This window comes from Zingiber officinale, chromosome 7B (assembly GCF_018446385.1).
Source record: "Zingiber officinale cultivar Zhangliang chromosome 7B, Zo_v1.1, whole genome shotgun sequence".
NCBI classification, from domain to species: domain Eukaryota; kingdom Viridiplantae; phylum Streptophyta; class Magnoliopsida; order Zingiberales; family Zingiberaceae; genus Zingiber; species Zingiber officinale.
The window spans coordinates 117734410-117753688 of record NC_055999.1 but is presented as its reverse complement, the minus strand read 5'-3'; the positions used below and the strand labels follow the sequence as shown (position 1 = coordinate 117753688).

General features: G+C 43.0%; 1 protein-coding gene and 1 pseudogene across 1 annotated transcript; one reads left to right on the top strand and one right to left on the bottom strand.

Moving 5' to 3' along the window:
• Positions 1–7091: 7091 nt before the first annotated feature.
• LOC122007153 (ER lumen protein-retaining receptor erd-2.2-like) lies at positions 7092–11411 on the bottom strand. Its single transcript, XM_042562956.1, has 6 exons — positions 10458–11411; positions 8951–9150; positions 7927–8067; positions 7772–7852; positions 7484–7608; positions 7092–7393 (listed from the first exon to the last, which is right to left on the bottom strand). Exons 1-6 carry the CDS (start codon positions 10864–10866, stop codon positions 7345–7347), a joined length of 1005 nt encoding a protein of 334 aa, XP_042418890.1. The 5' UTR covers positions 10867–11411; the 3' UTR covers positions 7092–7344.
• Positions 11412–11683: 272 nt separating this feature from the next.
• On the top strand, positions 11684–15587 carry LOC122007152 (annotated as a pseudogene).
• Positions 15588–19279: the final 3692 nt, after the last annotated feature.

Below are 19279 nucleotides of genomic sequence, written 5' to 3'. Positions count from 1 at the left end.
ACGACGCAAAAGAACTTTGGGAGAAGTTCTTAAAACTCTACGAAGAACAAGTCGAGGCTAACTCCAACACTGATCCGTCATCTGAAGAGTCCGCAACAGCCCCAACAACCGAAGTACATCTCGAGGACACAGAAAACCCTTCTTCACTGAGCATCATTGAAAGGGGAGAAACTTCGGAAGAAAGCAATTCAACAGGGGGAGAACCAATGGCCGACAAGGTAAGTAAGGTATGGACTCGAACCTCTGATCAATTAAATGATTCAATCGAAAAATTGACTAAGGAGTCTTTCGAATCAGAAATTGAATCATCAAAAGAATTTTTCGAATTAGAAAATCAATTGTCAAACCTGTCTTGCAAATCAAAAATATTATTTAAAGAATTTTGCAAGTTAGAAATTTCATCGAAAAACTTTTGTAAATTACAAAACATTTATTCGAAAGAATTATGCAAATTAGAAGTGTTGTCGAAAACTTTCTTCGAATATTTTTTCGAATTACAAATTACTTTCTCGAAAGAGTTTTGCGATTTAGAAATTGAGTCATCAAAAAAGTGTTTCGGATTAAGAAATCTTTTATTAATAAATTCCTGCAAATTAGAATTTTTATCACAAAATATTCTTTCAAACGAATTTTGCACATTGCCGAAAGAATTTTTACAAATTAGATTGTCGAAAATTTTTATCAAGTTTATGCCATTGAAATATTTTTGTGAAGTAGAAATTTAAAAAGTTATAAAAATTAACATGATACAATTTTTTGCACGTTTAATATTTGTGGCTTTAAATTTGAAAAAGTGTGATTTAAGAAGTTCTAATAAATTGAAATGGAAATTTAAAACTTTTTGATATAAGTATTAAAATAAATAAATGCATAGAAAATTCTTTTAATGTTATCAATCTTTCTAAATTTTCTTGTATAAATTTTTGAGCTTAGAAAGTTTTTTTGGTGAAAACTTAGAAATTTTTTAAAAGTTATTCTTTGACTTAGAAATCTTTTTCCTTAACTTGGAAATATGCTTTCTCGGAAAATCATTGAAATAGATTTCTATAATCTTTCTAAGTGTCTAACCCTTAGATTGGTTTTTTTCTCAAACCCCATTTTTATTGTGATCAAAGGGGGAGAAGAGGGAAAATATAAGTCTAGGGGGAGGTAGAATTCATTTTTTCTATCATGTTGCACGTTATTGAAAATTGAAAATTGAAAATTGAACATTGTTTAATTTTTCATATCTATTTTTGACCCTAGCTTAACTTGGGTTGATCACACCAAAAAGGGGGAGATTGTTGGAACCCCAAGGTTGTTTTGGTGTGAACAACAAGTTAAGTTAGGTCCTGCGTTGTATTTAACCTTGTGTCTAAGTGTGCAGGAACTTAGGAGCACAGGTACTCGAGCGGAAGACGCAGCTAGCGAGAAGGACGGCAGTCCGAGGGACGAGGTACTGCGGAAGAGTACCCCGGTGGACGAGAAGGAAGCGTGTGGTGGTTCCGAGGGACGAAAGCCGGAGCGGAAGATTGCTCGGGGAGCAAGAGACGCAGCTAGCGAGAAGGTCGGCACAGGGTGTGACCGAGGGACGAAGACTGCGGATGAGTACGTTGGTGGACGAGAAGGAAACACGCAGCGATTCCGAGGGACGAGAAGCCGGAGCGGAAGGCTGCTCGAGAAGACCGGAAGTTGGGTTCGAGTGAGCCTTATTCCGGATGGCAGAGATCACCCAAGTAAGCGGATCCGGAGCGGAAGACCCGGACCGAGGCGGGACTGAAACGGAGCAGAGGTCCCGAACGCAAAAGTCAACCAGAGTTGACTTTTTGCTCCGGGGCGCCCGGAACAGCCCGGGGCGCCCGGAACGTGAAGTTTGACCAGAACGCATCTTTTGCGTTCTGGACGTTGGGGGATAAAGTTTTATCCCCCCAGGGCGCCCGGAACCCTTCCAGGCGCCCCGACCAAGGGTATAAATATATAGCCTTGGTCCAGAAGCTTTAGAATGAACTCACTGATTGTAAATCCAGTGCTTGCACGCTCTCTTTTAGTCTAAGCTTCTGTTTTCTGCGCTACATTGTTGTACGAGGCTTCTCCGTCTGAAGGAGATTTTTATTGAGCTTAATCTTCCTTGGATTAACAACCACATCGGTTGTAACCAAGTAAATACTTTTGCCTCGCCTTTTCTTTATGCTTTTAATTTACTGCTTAGTTTATTTATGCAAGTGTTAGCTTAAAGAGTTCGAGGAGGGTTTGTTTTTCTTTTGTGTTAGCAGGATATCCAACAACCCCCTTCTAGCCGGCCCAACGGTCCTACAAGTGGTATCAGAGCCGAGACGCCTCAGAAGGACTAACTGCCGTCTGAAGCAACAAAACAATGGCCGGAGCTAGCGACTACCCACCAGCATTCGAGGGGGAGTTTGCCTCTTGGAGGCAAAGAATGGAGGTATATCTAAACTCAGATGTTGGTATTGTTTCAATAATGAAATCTGGTTATGAAGAACCGAAGAACACGAACGGAGAAAGACTTGATCTACGCCTCTGGAACAAAAAGCAGCGTAATGAATCGATGGCAAATGGACGGGCAGAATTTCATCTCCTAACCGTGATACCAAATGAAGATCTCAAAAGAATCGGCGAATACAACGACGCAAAAGAACTTTGGGAAAAGTTCTTAAAACTCTACGAAGAACAAGTCGAGGCTAACTCCAACACTGATCCGTCATCTGAAGAGTCCGCAACAGCCCCAACAACTGAAGTACATCTCGAGGACACAGAAAACCCTTCTTCACTGAGCATCGTTGAAAGGCAGCAAAAATGATAAAGGATGACGAATAGCTTCGCCGAACGGCAATGTTCGAATTAGCCTTAAAGGTCGTCGAGCTTCGACGTTAAAAATCGAGAGACGAGCCGGCGTCTATAAACCCTCCGAGCGGAAGACCGTCGAGCTCCGACGTTAAAAATCGAGAGACGAGTCGGCGTCTATAAACCCTCTGAGCGGAAGACCGTCGAGCTCCGACGTTAAAAATCGAGAGATGAGCCGGCGTCTATAAACTCTCCGAGCGGAAGACCGTCGAGCTCCGACGTTAAAAATCGAGAGACGAACCGGCGTCTATAAACCCTCCGAGCGGAAGACCGTCGAGCTCCGACGTTAAAAATCGAGAGACGAGCCGGCGTCTATAAACCCCCCGAGCGGAAGACCGTCGAGCTCCGACGTTAAAAATCGAGAGACGAGCCGGCGTCTATAAACTCTCCGAGCGGAAGACCGTCGAGCTCCGACGTTAAAAATCGAGAGACGAACCGGCGTCTATAAACCCTCCGGCCGGAAGACCGTCGAGCTCCGATGTTAAAAATCGAGAGACGAACCGGCGTCTATAAACCCTCCGGCCGGAAGACCGTCGAGCTCCGACGTTAAAAATCGAAAGACGAGCCGGCGTCTATAAACCCTCCGAGCGGAAGACCGTCGAATTCCGACGTTAAAAATCGAGAGATGAGCCGGCGTCTATAAACCCTCCGAGCGGAAGACCGTCGAGCTCCGACGTTAAAAATCGAGAGACGAACCGGTGTTTATAAACCCTCCGAGCGGAAGACCATCGAGCTCCGACGTTAAAAATTGAGAGACGAGCCGGCGTCTATAAACCCTCCGAGCGGAAGACCGTCGAGCTCCGACGTTAAAAATCGAGAGACGAGCCGGCGTCTATAAACCCTCCGAGCGTAAAAGGCAATAAAAAAGATTTGCAAATAAGTATCCAAAGCTATTCGCCATCGATAAGCGTTTGACCGCCTTTGCGTTCCGCTCGACCCAGTACCCAAAGGTACTAACATCCAGCGAACATTCTGTCAAAGCAAGACATGTTTAGCCGAGCGGACAAGCTATGCGAAATACTTCGTAAAAATCCCTATAACTGTATTTGATAAGGCGAGCAGACAGCACACAGGTAGACTTCTATTCGAGATATCATATCAAGGGAACAACAAGCAAAAGGAGATTATATTAAAGTAAATAAGGCCGAGTAGCCAAAGTACAAAAAAGAGGATAGTTTGTGGCCGAGCGGAGGGACCGACTAAAAGAAGTTCAAAATCACCGGGGATTTCAAAATTATCTGTCAGAATATCAAAGTCATGACGATCGAATCGTGACTCCATAGTAGTGTACCATGGGCCAAGTGACCGATCTTCAGGATAAGAAGAACTAGCCATGGTCCGATCGGAAGGAATTAAAAAGGCCAAGAAAGGCAGAAGAAAGAAGACAGCAGACGAAGAGAGGCCCCAAAGATTGGAACTTGGGAAAGAAATGCAAAGAAAGCACAAAGACCAGAGAGAAAAGAGAACCTTACAAGGAAGAGGAGGATCGAAGGAGGACCACAGGAGATCGCCGGAAACAGGAGAACACGATCACCGGAACTCTGGACCGCGAGGAATAACCGTGGGCACGCAAGAGAATAAGTGAGACCACGGAGTAGAAAGCGAAGCTCTTATAGGGCGGAGCCCGAGCGACCTCCACCGTCGGATCCAAGTCACGGGAGCCAAAGCACACATCCAGCCGTTCATTTCAAACCGTCTCGATCTCGTCGCTCGACCATGCCGCCGCCGTACGATGATGGCAGTGCGCCACGTGGCAGTCAGCTATTCGATGCATTTAATGAGCGCATGCTCAGCCTTAATGTCAGAGATTGGCGTAGATTACGAGGAGATTCGAGGAATGTTGTTGTTGACTAACCTTACGGCCATCCCTGCGGGAGGCCGAGCGGAGGATAATGGCACGAAGTAGCCGCCCGGCTAAACTCGCAGTCCAGTCAGTCGGACTGATCGTCTCCTTCGACTAGACTTTAAGGGGAGGCAAGTGATCCGGCGGTAAGAACAGGGGACCCCCGTTCTGGGGAGTCAACGCCACGTGGAAGTCAAAGGACCAGGTGGTCGATAGAAGAAGGATGAACCAACCGGACACCCGAGAAAAGGTTGGATCAATAGGCCGACCGGAGAAGGGTTGATCGACCGCCCGGCCGGCAGACCGGTGTCCATCTGGGGACAAAAGGCGCCCCGGGGGGAGTCGGGGTTCCGGCGCTCGGAGGAGCAGGATCATAGGGCCGAGCGGATGGCACGCTCGGCCGAAGACATAAGGTAGCATACTGTTAACAGTCTCCACAGAGCACATTACCGAGAATCTCCCAAGTAGATCACTATATATGATCGGCCGGACGTAAGGCGAGTGCTGGCCGGCCAGACGACCGGCAGGGAGTAAGGAGAAAAGGACATCTTCTGACAGCGGGCGTGCTCTATAATCCGGCCATACTTCAAATCTTACGACAAGGGGTTCCGCTGTCCCATCAAAGATATGCTTGGACTGTAGCAGTATGGTGTCAGGTAAGCCTTCTGACACGCCCTTACGGAGGTATGAGCTGGGGACACGTATTCGCCTCGGTAAGTGTGCATGAACTCCTTCCCAGCTCTATATAAGGAGCCTCGTACTTCACCGGAGGTACGTAATCTCTGATACTTGGAGCCACTTTTTCGTTGTTCGCTTACCTAACTTGAGCGTCGGAGGGTCGTCGCCGGGAATCCCTTCCCGGGCCGACTTCTGTGCAGGTTCACCGGAGCGCCGTATGACGTGCCAAAGATCTACGTCAGCAACTCGGAGAGCGCCACGTGCCCAGAATCCGTTGATTCAACTTTCGGACAGGATCAACTATCATTTTATTTCCTTATTTTTAAATCCACCAACTAAATCATCCAGCATTAAGTTGATAATTAATCATATATAATGTTTTATACAAATTTAATAGAAATGTTTATATTTTGGAGAAAATAAATTAAAGGGCTCTCTTTATTTTTAAAATTATTAAAAAGTACTAATTCTATTTTTATTTTAAAAATATTCTTATTCCAATTTTTTCCTATAGTCATTTTAACTACTATATTTTAATTAAAGTATTTGTAACTAATGTTAAAAATAAAGCACACCGCCCACACAAACTCGCCCACGGTTGTCGTGCACAGGTGGCGGTGTGCAGCAGGATATTGATTCTTTAACGATTATAAATATTACTTTTTTATTTATATGAATTATAAATATATAAGCATTTTAAATTTTCCAAAGAAGTTAATGGAAATCAACATTTTATACTTATTTTTCATCAGCTCAAATCTTATCTTCCCAGATCTGATGTCCACTTTATTACACTTATTGATCGGATGAATTATATCACATCTTAAGAATATAATTTATTAATTGAATGGATTATATCACATCTTAAGAATATAATGTATATCATGAGATTATCATATATGTTCGATCGATAAGGATATATGAGGATACGGGATATGAGGACAGAAAATTTGAATTGATTTTTTATTTCAAGATTTTGAAATTAATTTTGATTTTAGCGTATCAACAAAACAAACTAAAATTATACAAGTTTAAATGCTACTTTCTAATTATTACGCCACAAAAATTAATTTTAAAAGTTTTAGATTTGTTAATATATTTTATAGTATGATTTTACAAGATAAATTAGTTGTCCAGAGATTATTGTTGATTTAAGAATATTAGATTGATCAACTGTTCATTATATCAATTTAAAATTAATCTATATAAACTGAATACTTACCAACTAAAAAAATAAAAATAAACATAAAACTAAAATAGTTGATGGCTAAATACCCAGTTAAAGGAAAAATAGTTTCTGCAGTGTCAAAAGAAGAGTAGTTGGAATATACTATTTAAATAATTTTAAATAGAAATTATCTAAATAATTATAATAAAAATTATCTTTCGTAAACTCGTAACTCCATAAAAAAAAAACATAAACTTTCTCCAACAATCAAATTACTTTATTAATGAAGAAAAATTATGTCACTTTTCTAAAACAATAATTTTTTAAACATGTTTTAAACTTTTAATGAAAAAATAGACCTTAACGGGTGTTTGAATGATTAAGTAATATAGAACTCTATTGTAGTTTTTGACATGCATATTTGTCAGATACAAATTTATAAGTCTTTAAAAATTTTACAAACGGTTCAAGTTAAATTAACCAAAATGTACAAACATTTGTGAAACATAGATTTAAAATGAAACTTAAACAAAAACAACAATGTACTTAGCAAATGAATGATATTGTCAAAGTATCAAATTCCAATTAGATAATTTAGAATCAAAGCTTGATATTAAGACTTGATTCTTGAAGGAAATACAAGCTTTCAATGTATTAAAATGTTCTAGAGGAAAGGATTTTTTTTTCCTACTTAAATAACCAGGATAATTATTTTTGAAGTAGGAATTATTATGGTAAATGTTGAAATAAATTCTCTATAACATGACAAGTATGAAAAAAAATCATCTGGAATTTGAATTGCTTCTTTGGAAGATCATACCACACCAGAAGGAAGCCTCAACACCAACTGGCCACCAAATACACTGCAACAAAGATGAAAAGAGGGAGGGAAATGGGATAAGAAATTCAAAAACTAATCCTTGGGCAATCGAATTCGGAACTTAAATACTTACCTCTTCACGTAATAGTAACAAAAATCTGCCAAGATAAAGGTCTGAACAATCTCAGCAATAAGAACCATAGGTGGCCACAAACCATGTCCCATAGCAGTCAGCAAGCCTCCACGAGTATCCACAACCTGAAGAATCGGATTATGTCAGAAGGATTTTGCCGAGAAGGTTAAGCAGATAATACTGGCATCTTACTTGAATCAAATCAATGTGACTAAGATTAAAAACAAAAGGTTCAAGTGAAATGGTTCAGACATTGGTAAAACTTAGCAGAGAAACATATAGTGGCACCTTTAGGACCCAGTGTGCACAGCTCAGGAATCTTGCAACCCCCAATACAAATACATAGTGAGCTGTGAATGGCTCGACAATCTGGCAGCCATTAGGCAGAATTACTAAAAGGAAAAGTTGATACGAGAGCAATGCTATCAGTTTTCAACTTATACCTGAGTGTTTTGCATAAGACGTAACTGTGGCAAAACTGAAACAGCCTCCACATAAACACAAAATGCCCAGAAAATCCTATTAAAAATAAAATGGGTCGTTGAAGGATGAACTACAACAGCTAACAGGACAGAAGGAACAATCTACAAGGAAAAAAGAATATATCAGAGAAAATATCATCTAAGGACAATATGTATGAAAGATGGTAACTTCTCCATGACAAATTTTCACAATATCAACTGGATGTTTGAAGAAAAGAACAAAGTTATCTTAATTTTGTACTGTGTAAAGTGAATTTTTTGGAAACATCTGCAACTACTGCAATTCTACATGTAGTGTGTGTTAGTTACTAAAAAGTAGCAACGAAAAGTTTTTTGTGCAGTACTTGTGCAAAAGGAACATTGAACTTGTGGATATCTCATATCTTCAACTACAAAATTAATGACAGAAAAGCAGAACTAATGGCATTTATCTCAATTTTTAATAGGAAGATTGAACTTTCAGTATAATGCATATGATTATCTCCATTCTAAGACATTGAATAAATGAGGTGTTCCCTTCCGTCTATTTAGGGTTTAACCACGTTACCATTCAAAAAAAAAAAACTAAGATCTTAGCTCAATGCTCCTGAATGTTGTTGCTGTTAAATCAATATGAAATGGGAAGCAAATAAAATGAGGAAGAGTTAGGAATTTAAGACTGTAATATCTTGTTAGCTAGTCTTTAATACAACTTTAGGTTATTGTAAACATTCATGGTATGTTTCAAGATAATTTCGAAACAAAACAGAGAACATGAGTGAACAATAAAGATTCAACTCCAAAACAATTCCAAGATCGTCTCAGGAAAAATACTTGAAATGCTTTTAATGTGTATGAACAGATCAAAGCCTTAACAATGACAAGTTAAAAAGTTGGTGATCTAAACATGCTCTATTACTTCTCTAAATTTAACAGCACATAGTCAAGAAATAATCAACTGAAAGTTAAAAATTTCTAGATCAATTATTCTCTTTCAGAATCTTACCACATAGTAAATTGCAAAATTATCCTTGTCTTCCATGTAGCTTGATTTTAATTTATATTGAATCATGTAAATTACCCAAAGAGTAGTTGCAAGTGTTGCAGTATCTAGCACTGTATGTATGTCATTTTCCAAAATAAAGCTGCAATATAGTCTTACAGCTAAAAATAAAGCTGTTAAATATTGAGACTTAAGCGAAAGCCCTGCATTGTGAAAATTGAACGCCAAAATAATTAGTTGGAGATTGAAAATATAGATGTTGAAATAAGCAAACTAGAATTATAAACAAATGGTAAACATTGAAAACAAGGCTAGAATTAATTTAATTTTGGAGTATAGTGCATTAGGTTCCAATCTCCTAGTTCAGTGTGATAAAGAAAGATGGATGTGCACGACTAACAACTATCCACAAATGCACAGGTATCTTGGCTACAAGCAAAAGCTTGACATCTTTTCCACAATAAAATAAACAGTGGAAATTGAAAACTAGCAAATAAACATGTTACGTGAAGTCTCATTCATCAAATATCACGCACGCTTATAGATCCATGAAATCCCAATTGTCATGATTGGATGGCGGAACTAAAGGTTTCATTGCATTAATCTTACCAACCTGTAACTGAAATTGTAGTTCTATTTTAATTACAAGGGTGACAGGTTCCTCACACAACAACAGTATCTTCAATTGCTGTATTTCAAATTGACTATCTTGCATGATAAGTCTTTGCATATTATAATAAGTCATGGATTTATCATCAACAGGTTAAACAAAATTCAGGAATGATGTAAAACTATTTCTCTGACTGTCCGATATGATCCTCAAAAAATCAAGAACCATCTCAATTGAAAAACCATGCAAAAAGGAACAATGGCTTTTACATTGATGATCCTTTGCTTACATGATGAACTATTCTTTGTGTAATCTACCCAAAACAATGTCATGTAAAATCCAGCATATACATCCAAATTCCCTCCCCAATCAGGTCGATCCTTATCTTGAAAAGCAACGCTTTTACCTTTCTTGTGAAAAAGAAAAACGCTTTTCCCCTAGGAGTTTGACTATATAGTCGAGTAACTGCCTTTACTTATTTAACTTTCCTCTCTCTCTTATAAAAAAAAGGTGCGACAAACTGGTCTCCATGTCAAATGAGTTTGTTTGGAAACTTTCCAGTGAATTATCCGATTCATTGACCAATGCAGATTAACTGAACTATGCTAGATCACTAGTGTGTAGACGACACGCCATTGCTTCCTCCCAAGCTCCGAATTGAAAATCCGAAGTCTTAGAATCAAGAAGCAATAAACCCTAACTACAAAATGCATCTCTATTAACTCTTCTCAGTTGATCGTAAATCAACGGGTTCTAGGTATCTCGTCGGACGTCGAATAAATTCGGAAGGAAAAAAATAAAAAATAAAAAAGAGGTAAAACGACACTAAATAACCCATCGAATAAGCGAGAAATGAAAGAAGGCCAAGCAGCCAAAACAGAAAGGCAAGGAACGACGCACCGGCGCAAGTCCGCTCCTTAACCAGCTTATAGATGAGGACGGAGATGCCGACGGCGTGAGCAGCTTCGGCGGCGACGAAGAGGTTGTCGTGGTTATGAACTACGAGGCCAAGGAAGACGAGCGCGGCGATGCTGACGACGACGCAGAGGCAAGCCCTAACCTTGGGCGGCTGCCGCGTCACCCATCCCACCACGGTGTTGATCGGCCGCTTCGACCCCGCTCCCATCGCTCTACTCTCCTCCTTTCCTTTCTCCCCCACCGCCACCGATTTCGATGAGACAAAAAAAAACGAATGTGAGGCGAGAGGAAGTAGCGCACGAAGGGAGGAAGGAAGAAGCGTTTCTGACGGATGGAAACGGATGGAAACGGGGAGAAGCGTAAGATTTAAAGATGCTTCTGACTGTTTCATTTAATTTCTTAAAGATGCTTCTAACGGGAGAGGAAGGGGGATTAAGAAACGGGGATAAAGTGGAGCGAGAGCGAGAGCGAGCGAGAGACAAGGCAGAGAGGGGCCGTTGGAGAAGCATCGGGCCGCTGTTGTTGTTGGTGAAGAGGGAGGAGAAGCTTCGATCTGTCTGTCTGTCCCTTTGCATCGCTTCGCGGCGGGTTTCTAACTTCGATGGAATCGGATTGAGGACCGGAATCGAGAAACCGAGCGAGAATCTTCGTTTCTTGTGGTCGGCGTTGGATTGGAGAGAGCGTCTTTCTCTCTCTGTCTTAAATATGACTGTCTAGTTTCTTGATATCACAAAGTGGCAAACAGAAGGATGCTAAAAATCTCTTCTCGTAGGCTTGGGCCATCCATAGTGCGAGACGAGGTTTGAACGAAGAAGATCTAGCCGTCTGATCATGGATGAATCAAAGGACAGGGAGGGATAGCGAGGTTTGATGCGTGGAAGAAGCATGGCTAATCGGTCCTCGCCCGCAGCGCGACAGCAGCCAATGGGCCCTTCTTCTCCAACCGGTACCTTGTACGCTTTCCCTTTGGAGTTCCCTGGATTGCCCTCGGTCCCTCATCCAATTTACTCGGGGAGGGACCTAGCTGTTGTTATTTAAATAAATTAATAATAACAAGGAACTGTTTTGTCTTGTGTTCACCACTGTGACACACATTGTGTGTGCTAGATTGTTTATCTTTGTCCTCTTCCATGCTCTCACCCTCCTTCATTCGTATGATGGGTATCTTTTATGCCTAATTTATTTAAGTTTTGTTACATATTTGCAGTTTCAAATGATTACGGTGATTGCAGTTTGGGAGATGGAGTGGATGGTAGTGTGCCTATGGATAGGCGGAAGAAGGAAATGGTTAGTGCTTCCAGGTGGAAAGCAAGCAATAAGGATGCCTCTGGCGACACAGGCAGCAGTGAGTCTGAAGAAGTGGGTCTAGGTTCTTTCCAACCAATGCTTAATACCATTTCTATCACTAGTCTACCTAGTAGACAGAAAGAAAGGCTGCGTGGAAAGGTTTGATCCTTTTTTGCCTTTTGCGCTGATTAAGTTGTGTTTATTTAGCTGATTGTTTTGCTTCAAAAGGTTGCTGAGGAGAATGATGCTGTTGATCTTGCCCTTGTTCCAAGGAAACTGAGATCGGGTATGAATTTGCTATTTTTTTATTGTTGCTTTATTGTTGTCGGAAGAAGAAAAGTGTGCGCAACAGTTATCTTTAGGTAATATGTTGTGAAAATTATGCCTTTTTTGGATCACACGACCATATCAAAAAAATATGATTCCAGAGGAGCATGAAACGGTAGAAAAAGAGGGGCAGATATGTCCGAAGTTCAGGAACAAAAGAACAAAGAAATGTAATGATTGGCTTGACTGCACTCTTATTCCAATCCTATCCATAGAAAAAATCAATGGTTAAATAACAGAAACTGAATAAGACAGCTTGATTAGATGCGCAGCTGAAAAAAATTTCATTGCTAGATCACCAAGTAAATAAAACATAGATATGTTTAGAAGGCACCATAGGTTGATAGTTAATTTGTTCCAGTCCAGGTATGCTAATTGCTCAAGGCCGCTTGATATAGATGGTAGCAAAAAGATGGAATCTGTCATCCTAACGGCCCCACATGAACTACCCCACGACCACCTGTGAAGAGGTAAATTAGGAAGCTGTAGTTGGCCAATGCAGAGGAGGGCTTTTTTTCCCTCGATTTTGCCGAGATTTGAACCCTTGCCCTATGATAGTAACTTTGTTCCGCATTAGCCAACTCAACCCTGCCCCGGGGGCAAGGCCGCTTGATATAGAGAACCATATAAAAGTGTATCAGCGAGTTTTATATTGACACTATGAATGTAAATGATGTATCAAGAGAGCCCTCTTTGTGAGAGATGCTATTGAGGAGATGCGCAGATGGTAGCACTAAATTTTGGTTTCAGTCAAATTGTCATGATCATACTCTTCATAATCAACATGGAGTCCATTTTACATTGTATTCCATTGCAATCCAAACTCATTGTGAAATTGTCCACATGCTTTGCAAGTGTTGTGGAACCAGAATACTTGAAAGTTTGGGCTTGATTAGCAACATTTTCTAATTTTGTTTGTTTGTCACTTCTAATGCTTATTATTAACTTAAGAATCATATAGAAATCATTTTTCAGACAATTTCTATTGTCATTTGAAGTTTTTTAGTTTCTCAGAACCTTTCTGCAACTATTTGCCTTTCCTTTCGTGAAATATTACCAAACATGACATGGTTATATAGCTTGTGTCTTTATGCATGAATGTTTTGCTTATATTATTTCAGGTTAATTTACACTAGTTCGTCATCTTTTTTTCTTCGCTTCAGCTATGAATAAACGCAGCAGAGGGCCCTTATCTCTCACGATACCAAATGCTAAGAAGAAACACTATCGAACTTCTAATAGACTTCAGGGGTTACCAAACAGTGGCGGAAGGGAAGGGAAGCAGAATGGGGTCAGTTTATAGTGGTAGAATTTTTTTGCTTACAACTTATAATTAGTGGTATATCTCATCCTTATTTTCTTTTTTCTGTAGCTGCTTGAAGCATTTACAAAGGATGAAGAGCTTGTTATTGAGGCTTTGTGTGAACTATCCAGAATGCTACCGATAGGTGAGCAAATTGCATATAAGGAAGACAGTAAAGCACTGGATAGACACCAGGTTTACTTGGCTAATTGTTCAAAAGGTGAATCTTACAACTTTTGTATATTCTTTTTTTTTCTCTCTTGGAATATTTTTTGCATCGTATCTGATTGAACAGGTTCGAAAGTGGATAAAAATCTTTTGCATCAATCCCTGCCCAATGAAAATACCTCATCTTGCATGGAGAAACCATTAGAAGATGCAAAAAATGAAGTGCATGCTCCTGAGCAGTCCATGGAAGTTGGCCAAAGAGAAACTGTTGATTCTGATTTGAATATAACTCCTGAACTCCTGAGCAGCTCGACAACTCCGTCGGCGACGTCTCAAGGCTCATCCGCGTCTCTTCCTCTGCCGGTGGCTCCGACGACGACATCCATCTCGGCCTTCCCCCCATCGCCTAGAACGAGCCTATTCTTTTCCTGATCTGGGAGCAGATCGCCACTCTCCTCATCTGCTCTCTGGATTCTCGTGCTGACGCCGCCGCCAGCCTCGTCTCCCTCGCCCGCGACAACGAACGCTACGGCAAGCTTATCATTGAGGAGGACGGCGTCGGTCCCCTCCTCCGTCTCATCAAGGAAGGGCACCTCGAGGGTCAGGAGAGCGCCGCTCACGCCATCGGCCTCCTCGCCCGTTACCCCGACAGCGTCGAGGCGATGGTCCTCGCCGGCGTATGCTCTACTTTCGCAAAAGTCCTCAAGGAGGGCCCTATGAAGGTCCAGGCCATGGTCGCTTGGTCCTTGTCGGAGCTCGCCGCCAGCCACCCCAAGTGCCAGGATGTCTTCGCGCAGAACAACGTCGTCCGCCTTCTCGTAGGCCACTTGGCCTTCGAGACCGTGCAAGAGCACAGCAAGTACACCATCCCCTCCAAGGGGCTGTCCATCCACTCCGTCGTCATGGCTAATAGCACCACTTCCACCGCGGTCTCCAGTGACCCCATTGCCGCCGTTCCTGACACATCTGAGCAACCAGTCGTCCAACATCCCGCCGCCTCCCAACTGCAGAGAGCCAACCAAAACCAGATGCATTCCGTTATCCAGTCCACCATGACAACCAAAACCAACAAGCTCCCCACCAATTCCAACACCCACAACCTCCCAGCCGCCGGCAACGGCAAACACCACCCTGTCTCCTTGGCCGGCGCCAGCATCAAGGGGCGCGAGTTTGAGGACCCCGCCACTAAGGCCTACATGAAGGCCATGGCCGCCAAGGCCCTGTGTCAGCTCTGCAAGGGCAATCCCTCCGTCTGTAAAAGCGTCACCGAATCCAGAGCTCTCCTCTGCTTTTCAGTTCTCATCGAAAAAAGCACTGACGAGGTACAGTATAATTCCGCTATGGCCTTAATGGAGATCTGTCGTGTCGCCGAGCAGGATTCCGACCTACGACGATCCGCCTTCAAGCCAAGTTCACCTGCAGCCCGTGCAGTGGTCGACCAACTCCTCAGGATAGTGCACAAAGCCGACGATGACCTCCTCGTGCCCTGCATTGTCGCTTTGGGCTGCTTGTCAAGGACCTTTCGGGCCACCGAAACCAGGATCATAGCACCGTTAGTGAAGTTACTCGATGAGACAGAGTCTATCGTTTCAAAAGAGGCTGCCATTGCCTTGACTAAATTTGCTTGTTCGGACAACTACCTTCACCTCGACCATTCCAAGGCAATCATCAAGACGGGAGGCACCAAACACCTAGTGCAGCTGGTTTACTGGCGAGCATTTGGTCCAGATTGCAGCACTGATATTGTTGTGCTACATCGCCCTCCATGTCCCTGATAGCGAGGCACTGGCGCAGGCTGAGGTGCTGACAGTGCTTGAGTGGGCTTCCAAGCAAAGCTACATGGTTCAGGATCCAACACTTGATCATTTGCTACCCGAAGCAAAGGTTCGTTTGGAGCTTTATCAAGCAAGGGGTAGTAGTAGAGGATACCATTAAACACTCACTCTTCTAATAGATTGGCAAAAGAGCTGTATTTCCAACTCTAACTCTCTTCTAAAGTTTGATGAATGTACATAATTTGAGGTTAATTTTATGCATTCTTATGACCACGAGATTATCTGTTCGGAACTGATACGGTCAATAAAAAAGGGGCCCTCCGGAGGAATCAAGGAATCAATAAATTTGCATAGTTAGCAGATAAAATTTACGATGAGTCAGAAAGTTGAATAGTTGAACTAATAGCTCCCCTCACTCTCGATCGAATAGATTGTTTTTGGAATACACTTTCAGCACAGATCGAACTCATTCGAGACTCAACTCCCCCTCTCTTTCAATCAACTGATCCTATCTGAAAATGAGAAGGTGGAAAGTTGGGAATATGACGGCTTCGTTGACCGACTGTAGACCTTACTCCGTTCTGTAAAACAAGTAATGTCAGTGTCAAACCAGGGAAGGGGTCCTCGACGTTGACCCTCCAATACTCAAGTCAATCACCGGAGCAGTAAAAGAAAGCGAAGCAACAGTAACTCTAACATAAATAATGAATCTCACGTACCTTCGCCGGTGATAAACCCCTTTATATAGAGCCCTGGTGGGTAACATATATGCTTCTCGAGGCGTAGACACGTTCTCCAATATGTCCTATGAAAGAACCTGTCAGGAAAGTACCTCTGACACCATACCTTAACATGACATGCATATCCCTGACAAGACAGTAGAAGTTTCCGCTGTACGATCCACCTGTCGACCATGCCTTGTGTCAACGGCGCTATTTTCTAAAAAGATGTCGAGAGATACTACAGTGGTCCCGTTGCTTGGCCGAGTGGGGTAGCCGCTCGGCCAAGACTCCTCTACTCCGTCCATGGCCAGGTCCCATTGCTTGGCCAAGCGGGGTAGCCGCTCGATCGGGACTCCTCCGCTCCGTCGACCTCACTTGCTCTTTCCTACGGTAACTGTGTAGTAACATGATCTCCTCCGTTCGGACAAGCTATCCGGTCTCCTCAACGTCCCGCTGCTTCACACTGAACGTCAGATTATTGTATCATATTATCCTCGAGCTGGACGGTCGGTTTGCTCGGACATGTCTACCGCTGGTCGGGCACTGAATGCCCGATTGACCATTGCAATTGTCCCCCGTTCGACCCTTTGATACCCTAGTGTTGACCACCCTAACTTTAACCTCCACCTTGGTAGTTGACCCCCGTGCTAGGTGGGCCTTCTTATATCGCCGCATCACAAGTCTCCCCCCTCAAGTCTAGTTGAAGGAGGCTACAAGTCCGACTGATTGGACAAGTAGCGTCTTCGGTGTCTTACACGACCGATCGGACTCTATATATATTCCCTAGTTTTTGATCGACACACGTCTTCGTCGTTCGGCTTCCTTTTGCCAAGTTAGGCCGTAGCTACAGCTCGGATCACGTCTCCCCAAGCAGACGATGCCTCGGTCGTTCGCCTATGTGACACTCTGTTATCTGTGCCCGGTCGGGACGATGGGTGACAACATTTGGCGAACTTTCTTCTTTCCTTGTGCTCCCTCGGCTGAGCGTCTTGACGTCATTCAAATTTTTTTGAAGACCGTGAAAATCTTTGATCATTATGGCCGAGCACTCGGCCCTACCTTTTAATTAAGTCGCATTAATAGCTTCTGATAGCTGAATGCTACGTGATCCACTATCTGCCGCCGCACGTTTGACGTGACAGACTAATATCCATTGCCGACGTGACAGGCGCCCTTTCAAATTCAATGGCTGGATCTTCTCCTAGTTTTTTATAACCCTGGATCGGATTGTTCAGGTCGATCGACCATGAGATTTATAAACCTCACTTGTGTCGTCGTCTTCTTCCTTCCTCACGCTTTCGTCTTCAAGCTTCCTCCGTGATGCTTCGCTTCTTCTTCTTCTCTGGTAATCTTTCCTATAAGCTCCTTCACTTTTTCTTATTTGAATCTATTCGTTGTTCTTCCTCGACCCCGTTTTCGATGGCTAGTTCCTCGTAACCCCCCGTCCCTGGGCTCCGCTATACTTCCATCGAGTCCAAGTTCGACGGGGACGACGTTGAGGGTCTAAAATCTGCCTACCAATTTCCTTTCGAATACCAAATTGCTATTCCTTCTGTCTTTGACCGGCCACATGCACCACTGCCAGGTTTTTTATGTTTCTTTAAGGATCAGTTGACCGCCGGTCTATGGTTCCCTATTCATCCTTTCTTTTCCGCAGTCTGTAAATACTTCAATATTTCTCTTAATCAATTAGTGTCGAACTCCTTTAGGTTGTTTTGCGGGGTCGTAGTTCTGTTCCGTCTACACGATATTATTTTGACTCCTCGGCTCTTCCATTACTTTTATTATCCAAAATTGTCCGAGTCGGGGATCTTTTTGTTCCAAGCCCGAGTGGGCTTGGTCTTCTTTGACAAAATGTCATTCTCCAATAAGCATTGGAGGGACCACTACTTCTTTGTTCGCTTTCCCGAACGGCCAGACTTCCCAACCGGCTGGCAGCTAGAAGTGATGAGCCCACCATCACCCAAGAAGTACAAAAGTCGATCGGACTATCTCCAGGCAACTTCAAACTTGACCGATCAGAAGTATCACATTCATAAGCTGATACTGGAGGGCGTCCTTTACGTGTTCGGCTTGAGCCCAATCCACACGAAACTTCTGTCCAGCTTAGGTATGCTTTTTATTTCCCCTATTTTTGAATCTAACTGATTTTTCCTCCTCTTTTGCAGCTCGAATTATGTTGCGAGCATGTCTGGCCACCAAGTGCAAGCTTGCAAACACAGAGATCAATGTTGTGGTCATGGCCTAGTTGGAAAGTCGCGGCCTACAACTGGTCGACTCCCACGAGGATCCGCTCGGCGACGAAGAGGGAACGCAAGCACTGGGGAGTGGAGGGGGAGCTAGCCAGATGGTTGCTAGTGGAGCGGAAGTTACAATGGACCTTCCTCTTGAATGACCGTCGATGATTCCAATAGCGGTGGCTTCAGAGTCAGCCACTTCTGGTGAACCCCTGTGATAGCGCAAGAGACATCGCACTGAAGCGTCCTCTCGTTCCGCCACTTCCGCCCTGCAGACTCCAACACAAGGTGGTTCGAGACCATCCTCTGAGCGGGGCAAGATATCTATGACCGCTCCTCCCGAACATGCAGAGGCAGCGCTTCACACCCCTTTCATCCGATCGGACACCGTCCTTGTCCGGGTTACCGTAAGGGAGCATTTTTGCATCGTCGGTCGCCTTCATGCCACCTGAATCCTTGCCAGCAACCCAAGTGTTCTATATCCGACCAGTTCCCACGTCCCTGTCTATGGGCAGGGCGACCTCAGACCCCTCTGGCCCGAGCAGCCAGAGACAAATAACGGTGATTATCCATTTGTCGACCGACGAGTATCGCGATTTGGACGACCTGGCATCCCGTACCCCTGAGCACCAGATAAGGATCCAAGGGCTTCTTGCACAAATATGGGCAGATGCCCGGGCTCGTGCGGTGGTCATCTCTCTAGGGGAGCTAGCTAACAGTCACACCCAGATGCCCACTGGGGTATGTGTTAGTTGCTACTCGGAATATCGTACCGGTTCCCCTGTACAAAAATTTTATACAAGTCTTGAACTTTTCCTAACAACCTATTGTGTTCTTTAGAAATTAAATTTGGAATCGCAAACAGAACTTAACATTATTGATTCCAGATTCAACTTATCTATTCTTAGTGGTTTAGACTTGAATCACAAACGATACTTAACATTATTGATCCAAATCCACCCATGTTACAAATTCAATTAAATAT